The sequence below is a fragment of the Phyllobates terribilis genome, unplaced genomic scaffold, assembly GCF_046119375.1.
Source record: "Phyllobates terribilis strain yellow unplaced genomic scaffold, ASM4611937v1 Scaffold_11__3_contigs__length_659146591, whole genome shotgun sequence".
Lineage (NCBI taxonomy): Eukaryota > Metazoa > Chordata > Amphibia > Anura > Dendrobatidae > Phyllobates > Phyllobates terribilis.
In genome coordinates, this window is record NW_027362771.1 from 93,424,165 (window position 1) to 93,432,244 (window position 8,080).

An 8,080-nucleotide genomic window follows, 5' to 3' on the forward strand; every position below is an offset into this window, starting at 1 on the left:
GTATAGATGGACTAATAGAGAAAGTCCCACACACTGCTAGCAGGCCAAATATTTTTTCAGAGCTAGATGCAGATAAAAATTATATTCAATTTGCAACCTGATGGAGGTCAGTATAGATGGACTAATAGAACAAGTCCCACACACAGCTAGAAGCCCAAATATTTTTTCAGAGGTACTGTAGATGCAGATAAAAATTATTTTTAATTTGCAACCTGATGGAGGTCAGTATAGATGGACTAATACAACAAGTCCCACACACAGCTAGAAGCCCAATATTTTTTCAGAGGTAGATGCAGAAAAAAATATATTCAGTTTGCAACCTGATGGAGGTCAGTATAGATGGAGTAATAGAACAAATCCCACACACAGCTAGAAGCCCAAATATTTTTTCAGAGGTACTGTAAATGCAGATAAAAATTATTTTTAATTTGCAACCTGATGGAGGTCAGTATAGATGGACTAATAGAGAAAGTCCCACACACTGCTAGAAGGCCACATATTTTTTCAGAGGTAGATGCAGAAAAAAATATATTCATTTTGCAACCTGATGGAGGTCAGTATAGATGGACTAATACAACAAGTCCCACACACAGCTAGAAGCCCAATATTTTTTCAGAGCTAGATGCAGAAAAAAATTATATTCAATTTGCAACCTGATGGAGGTCAGTATAGATGGACTAATAGAATGATGCTATGCCCAAAAGATTTTACTTCACTAGGTGCAGTAAAAAAATTGGTATTCTATACACAGGTGGTATATCTTGCAACACAGATAGGCTACTCCACTGACTAACACACTCTGCAATAGGCCAAAAATGATTAGCTTTGCTAGATTCAGCCAAATGCTGTGAAAAAAACTTGCACAGCACTGGCACAGACCTGCCTGGCAAAAACTGATAGGAACTGATGTAACCTAGTCCTGAAAAGGACTGCAATCACAACTATTCCCTACTCCCAAGCTATCTGTAGATTTGTGCGAAAATTGGCTTGAAATTAACAAGGTATAGCGCACACAGCAACAGCGGTGCCGTCTAACACGCAGCTGCAGCAGTGAGAAAATGGTGGCGACGGGGAAAATGGCTTGGTCTTATAGGGCAAGGACATGTGACATACACTGCCAATGACACATGCCCTTGCTTGTGTGAAAAAAAGCACTTCGCTCCGCGTGTGCGCTGCTGATAGGCTGACAGATTGCACCTCCCCACTGTAAATGCGGGAAAGAGAAAAAAAAAATGGAGATCTTCATTGTTCCTGCAGAGATCCATCCCCTGCCCCTCCCCCCACCCCGCTGTACACTCAAACTGCGTATTAACATTAATTTTCATCATTACTGAGAAAAAAATCCAGTTATGATTTTGGTGCACGAACAGTTATCGAACATAACCTCGAACAGCCGAATTTTTCTCAAATTGTTCGTGTTCGCCGAACGGCTCGAACACCGCCCAAAACAGCTCGAATTTGAGATTGGCGAACAGTTCGAGTAGAACAACGCTCATCTCTATCCAGAACTGCAAAATCACTGGAGTGCCCAGAAGTACAAGATGTCCAGTGCTTAGAGACATGGCCAAGGTAAGGGAGGCTGAAACCCAATCACCACTGAAAAAGACAACTTAGTTAAAATGCCAAGACCGGGCCAAGAAATAGTCAAAGGTAAAATTGTTCAAAGGGTTTAGACTGATGAGATGAGAGTGACTCTTGATGGACCAAATGGATGGACCTGGTGCTGGACCAGTAACAGGCATAGAAATCCACTTTGTCTCAAATGCTGGCAAGGTGGAGATTGGTTATTGCTACGAGCTGGTATTATTAAAGATGAGCTAGTTAGACTTTTTCGGGGTTGGAGGTGGGCTCATAATCAACTCCCAAACCTACTGACAGTTTTTAGAAAACACTGTAGCTTTTAAGTAGTGGTACAGGAAAAGTCTGCATCTTAAAAAAAAAACATGATTTCTATGCAGGACAATGCAGCATTGCATGCATTGAAGTACTCCACTGCTTGGCTACCTAGTATAGGCCTTTAAGATGAAAGACTAATGACATTGCCCCCTTCCTCGTCTGACCTAAACCTTATTGAGAACTTGTAGACCCTTCCTAAATGGAGATTTAAAGTGAAGGTAAACAGTACACCTCTCTGAACAGTGTCTTTTAGGCTGAGGCTGGTGCTGCCCAAAAAGTTGATCATCAGCAGATTAAGAAATTGCCAGACTCCATTGATGACTATTATTAAAACAAATGGTGGCTATATTGGTCACTGATATTTTGAGTTGTTTGGTTAATATTCTCACTTTAATAAATGAAAATAAACAGGTGAGATTGGAAAAATAAAATTTTTATTAACTTGCATAATAATTCTGTACACTTATCATTGTCCTGCACATATATATATATTCTGCTAAGCAACATAAAACCTTACTTTTACTTTCTTAAATATTCAGGTTTCAAGTTTATTAAGATATATATCCTAGACTTTCTGAAAAACAAAAAATGTGCTTAAGCACTAACAGGCAGGCAGCTACTATGTTATTATGTTACTATGATTAACAGTTGGCTCCCCCAATTAGGCAGCGGGAATCCAGCCGTCAATCAGAATGACGTCGGAAGTCCCATCCTGTCAACAGAGCAGAAAGGAAAAGAAGTCTCCACTCTGTCGATGTGACGTCAGCAGAGGCAACTGAATCCCAGGCAAGAGCGGTCTGCGACTGGTCTGTGTGGGAAAGAATGGCGCTGTGCACAACATGCAGATAGGTAGCAACTTCCTGCCTGTTAGTGCTTAGGCACATTTTTTTGTTTTTCATAAAGTCCAAGATATCCCCTTTGACCTTTTACATTGACTGACAGCACTGTAGTTGTTCAGTAATAAAATCAATAACCAAAGTTACAAATTGCCTAATAATTGTGCACACAGTGTTATCTTTCAATATGTTCTGCAGCACTGATAACTACCACTATATGGTCATCATATGTTGGTAATATCAGTCTTGATCTTGTTATACTGATTTCACTAACAGCATAATCCTCTGCTTAGGTTCTCCTTTACCAATATGATAAGGGTGCATCAGTGTAGTTGTAAGCATGGTTATCTAGGTTGGGGGACCAATCAGATGGGTTTTGCACCCACTATGCCAAACCTCTATATCTAAATGTAACAGTTATACATTATGCAGCCTACTACTATTTTCAAACTGAGTATTTGCTTATATGATAATAATAATTAATTAATAATAATATGATGTACACGATTACATTTTATAGCTAAGTGAGTTTATGAAAATATTGGAATTGGTGTAGCAATAAACATACAACCAATAAGAAAGTATACCAATACATAGAAAATATATCTCTCTCCTTGACATGTCTTCCACCTATATCATCTTAATAGGATTATCTTCTCAGACAAATAAAGAGTATTGCCTTCGAGTTCTATGAGTAAATGCTTAGTTAGGGTGTTTAGTACATTTTTACTATTGTGAAATGTACTACTTGTGACAGATCTAATTGGGTCAGGAGATATTGGGCTATTTTACTAAATAGGAAAAATATAAGTGCTTGCTATCTGTAATCAAAGCATTTTCATGTTACATGATAGTACTGAATGGCAGCTTATCTTGTAAAGGTGCAACCACATTTCATAGGAAGGATTTAATCCTGGATTAAATATCCCTGAGATATACATGACCTGTTTGAACTCCTGCACTGAATCATTATTGCATTTAGTATGCAGGCTCATTTATGAAGGAAACAATAGTAAGCATTCTTTCTACATATATTATAGGGTCGGACAAATAGGTAACATCGCTTTGTTAAAGTTATTTTCTTGTTTTACTCACCTCTAAAACATTTGAAACATTAACTAATTTCTTAGACTGTGCCACAAATCCCAATACTCCAGTATCCAGAGGAAAAACAATTTCAGAGTCTGGTTGTACCAAACATTCTTCCATGACAGCATCCTTATTGACATTAAAGAGTCGGGTAGCCAATTCCGCAGTACCATTCCTCATGCGGTACATAAACAAACTCATACGATCCGCTTGAATAATAAAGGATATCCTCTTGAGTACATTGAAAACACATCTTTCAACATTGAGGTTCTCCTGAAATCCTCTAATCAGGTCAAAGACTATTTCACTTTCCTCCACACTGCTCAGGTCATGATAGGTCTCAAAGTCCACATCAGTGTTGTCAGAGCTCAGAAGCTCAAATATAACTCCAGATCTAAATTTACTGTCATAGTAATCTTTGGCAAAAGTTGGATTGGCGTCTAAATACTTCTCTACTGCCTCCTCTGTGAGCGCGCTCATGTTGAGTACAGTACTTACGGATCAGACTGCTCCTTTCCAGGAATGCCTCTGAATCCAACAAAGGTAGTTCAATGCATTAAAATAGAAAAAAATAGAGAATTATGGAAACCCTGGGAAATTGAGATATCCCCTGGGTATTTCTCCTTCAGGGGGACAGAAGGAACTCACGCCATCTCCTTGCTCTGAGCAGTAAGCCAGCTTTGGATGCATTCTTGTAAGATGGTTCTTAGCAAGGCCAGCATTATTCCACTAATAGTAAAGGTGAAATGGGGATTACCCTGATCATTTTAAATGGTCACATGATATTTCTGTAATTCAGTAACCAATCACATTAAAGGATGAAGACGATTGCCAATGATACTCAGACTGTTGTGGTTTGCAGATTAAAAGTGAGTCAAGGAAAGCAACATGTTGATAAAAGAAAACTGACCAAAAATTCACAGTGTACTACAGTAAGCACACACATGGAGCTGGAATGGTAATAAATTTGTATGGGAATCTTGCACTTGCATTAATTGCTGCAGAGATATACATATAACTTTAGGGAGAATACAAAAAGGAAATCACAACACAGGTCTGAGGCATTTGAGAAATGCTATTGCGTTACATTACAGTATATTAAAGAAAATCTTTGATGTATACAGAGATATATAAGGTATTGTTAGGGAGAATATAATGTGTTCTCTTTCATGTTTAACAATGATTAAAAAGATTAAAAAATCCATTTCACTACAGTTAGAGATTTCAAAAATCTTTTGAAATTCTAGGTCGCCAAGTTTGACATTCGCACCCCCCCCCCCCCAAATGTGCAACATTCAAAGGTGTACTAGGACTTTTTTGTACCCCATTCAAACTCTTTAATATAAACACAGCCTTAGAAATATGAAAGTATCCTTAACATATTTGGTTAGAGATAAACTGATGGTATCCGGTGGTAACCAGCCCACTTAAGTACACACTCCAATAACAGACACTTTAGGCTTCTTGAATTGCAAAAACAGTCTAAAAATTATCCTTTTTTGGGGGGGCAGATGCTTACCCTACTGGTGTTTATCCATAGGCAGTGCAATCAGAACAACCCGTGGCTTTTTCACACACTGTGGTACAAATATTATCCATGTTTGGGAAGTAGTGATGGGTGAACCAGAACGGTAAATTTCGGGGTCCTTACTAGACACCTTCTCCCGGAAGTCCGTATTACTGTTGTGGTTGGGCAGCCCGAATAAAGTTTATAGAAAGTCTGCAGTGCAGCCAATCAACAAGCTTTTCTAGTGTGGGCACTTCCGGCCCCATCACAGCCATGCCAAGTATTGGTTTGGTTGGCGCAGTATGTAAAAATAAATAAGAAATAAGACATTTTTTTATAACCAGCGCATGTGAACAGCTCAGCTGTCTGATTTATCTTGGCTTGTTATCAAAAATAGAGGAGGTTCCACGCCATTTTTTAAATTATTTGCAGAGTGATAAATTTCTCATGCAGCGAGCGGTGACGTCAGTAAGGTTACCACAGTTCATCAGCTATGAACTGCGATAAGCTTACTGACGTCAGCAATCGTCGCAGCAGCCAGAATCACACGCTACTGTCGTTGTGTTCCGGCTGCTGTGCTGAGCAGTCAATTACTGATGTCACCGCTCAGCACTGCATCTGGATGTAGCAGAGTCGGGGATCGTCGTGGGACGTGACATGGATTTACGGCAGACCCCTTTGGATTATTTGAATTTTTAAAGGTAATAAATGGGTAAAAGAGGATTGGGGAGTGCTTTTTACAACGACCTTGGTTTTTTGCCTGTTCGTTTTTTGCTTCCCTTCTTCCCAGAGCCATAACTTTTTTATTTTTCCGTCAATATGGCCATTTGAGGGCTCGTTTTTTGTGGAACGAGTTGTACTTTTGAACGACAGCATTGGTTTTACCATATCATGTACTGGAAAGCGGTGTGTGGTGAAATTGCAAAATAAAAGTGTAATTTCACAATATATCTTTTTTTTACCATGTCCACTAAAAGCTAAAACTGACCTGCCATTTTGATTCTCCATGTCATTATGAGTAGAAACCTAACTTGTATAGGTTTTTTTTTTTTTTTTTAAGTGGTGGAAAAAAAAAATCGCAGCGTCTCCATTTTTCGGGATCTGTGTCTGAATGAGGGCTTATTTTTTGTGCGCCGAATTGACTTTTTTATGGATACTATTTTGGGATAGATGCAATGTTTTTATCACCCGTTATGGCATTTTATTGCTATGTTGCGGCAACCAAAAAACGTAATTCTGGCGTTTTGATTTTTTTTCTCATTACGCCGTTTACTGATCAGATTAATTCTTTTATATTTTGATAGATCGGGTGTTTCTAAATGCGGCGATACCAAATATGTGTGTTTTTTTTTAACTGTTTTATTTTGAATGGGGCAAAAGAGGATTGATTTGGACTTATGTTTTTTTGATTTTTTTATATTTATTCACATTTTTTTTACTTTTCACATGCTTCAATAGTCTCCCTAGGAGACTTGAAGCTGCGATCATTCAATCACTCCAGTCCTGCTATGTGTAACTGACGCGCCCCTGGGCCTGTGTCGCGCTGCGTTGCGCACGCGGGAGCTTACCCGGAGCCGGATCTCTTTAGGGTTGTAGTCTCGTGGCGGTGATCCGGTCCGTGCCCAGGGAGTCAGACTAAGTGGCGGTCTATGGCAGTAGATGTTAACTTGATCGACTACGCCACCCGTTGAGTGCGGCTTTGAAGCCGCCGCTGCAGAACAGTCCACTGAGGCCAGGTGTATGAGGATGTGCAGCGTGGTGGTATAACCCCCAATGGGAGGGGTATGGCCTCAGGGCAGCAGGGATAGATGATGGGGGTGATGGTGGTACACGAGCGCAACAAAGACAACTCGGAGTCTTGGTGGTGCAGTTCAGGGTCTTTACTCACGGTTACTCGGTTACTGCTCCAGGCCACCGCTGCAGAGGTGGCCGCCTGTGTCGCTCTGTGCTCACCAGGTGAGGGGCTCGGTTAACTCCCAGGTCTTTCTGGAGTGTTTTGCAGGACCCCCTTTATGTCCCCTGTCTCTGGTCTTCAACCCCACTAGTGACCACGCTTATGTCCAGCTGCCTCGGACCTTCTTGGTGGGCAAACGTTGGCCTGCGTTTCCCAGGTCCTATGTGGTGCCTTTCTAGCGGGTGTGGTGAGGGGCTGCTCCACATGTAATGTCGCAGCCTCCGGTTCTTAGTTGAGGGTAGTTTCTCTCCTCCACTAATTTGGGATCCGGTTCCCATCTTCTTGACCTGACCCCCCTACTCAGGTAGCGGCGGGCGTGTGGTGGCTACCAGCCAGTCCACACCCCTGGGGTCCCCTCTGTCCTTCCTGGAGCCCAGTCTGCTCCTCTTCCTCCTTCTTCCCTCCTCCAGGCTCAGGCCTCCTGACAGGGCCTGCCTGTGGAGCAGAGCCCATAAAGCAGCTCTGCTCCCTGTCTTCTCCTCTCTCAACTCACTCCCTTTCCAAGATGGTGCCTCCCTTTATACTCCTGTACAGAGTGCACCCAGGATCTACTTCCCCCACGCACACACTACCGGGTTCCCTTCTCTAGGTGTTCCCTCCCCCCACTCCAGCCAGGGACATGCTCACTCGTGCCTGCATAACTAATGGGAGCACCGTCGAGCTGTCCCCCGGAAATGTGGTGTAGTGCATGTGGGTGTTAGGGTCCTGAGCCACACTCCATCCTTACCTGGAAGTGAGATATCGCACATCTGGGTGAGATGCAATACCTCTGTAGCAACCGAACCCTCGGGGTGCTAC

The 8,080-nt window shown here is 41.6% G+C and overlaps 1 protein-coding gene across 1 annotated transcript in view; it reads right to left on the reverse strand.

Annotated features, from left to right (window-relative positions):
* PDE6A (phosphodiesterase 6A) overlaps positions 1 to 4,301 on the reverse strand; it is a 213,713-nt gene extending 209,412 nt beyond the window's left edge. The window contains exon 1 of the mRNA XM_073650655.1: positions 3,828 to 4,301. Coding sequence (XP_073506756.1) covers positions 3,828 to 4,301 — 474 coding nt within the window. The remainder of the gene's footprint in view (positions 1 to 3,827) is intronic.
* Positions 4,302 to 8,080: the final 3,779 nt, after the last annotated feature.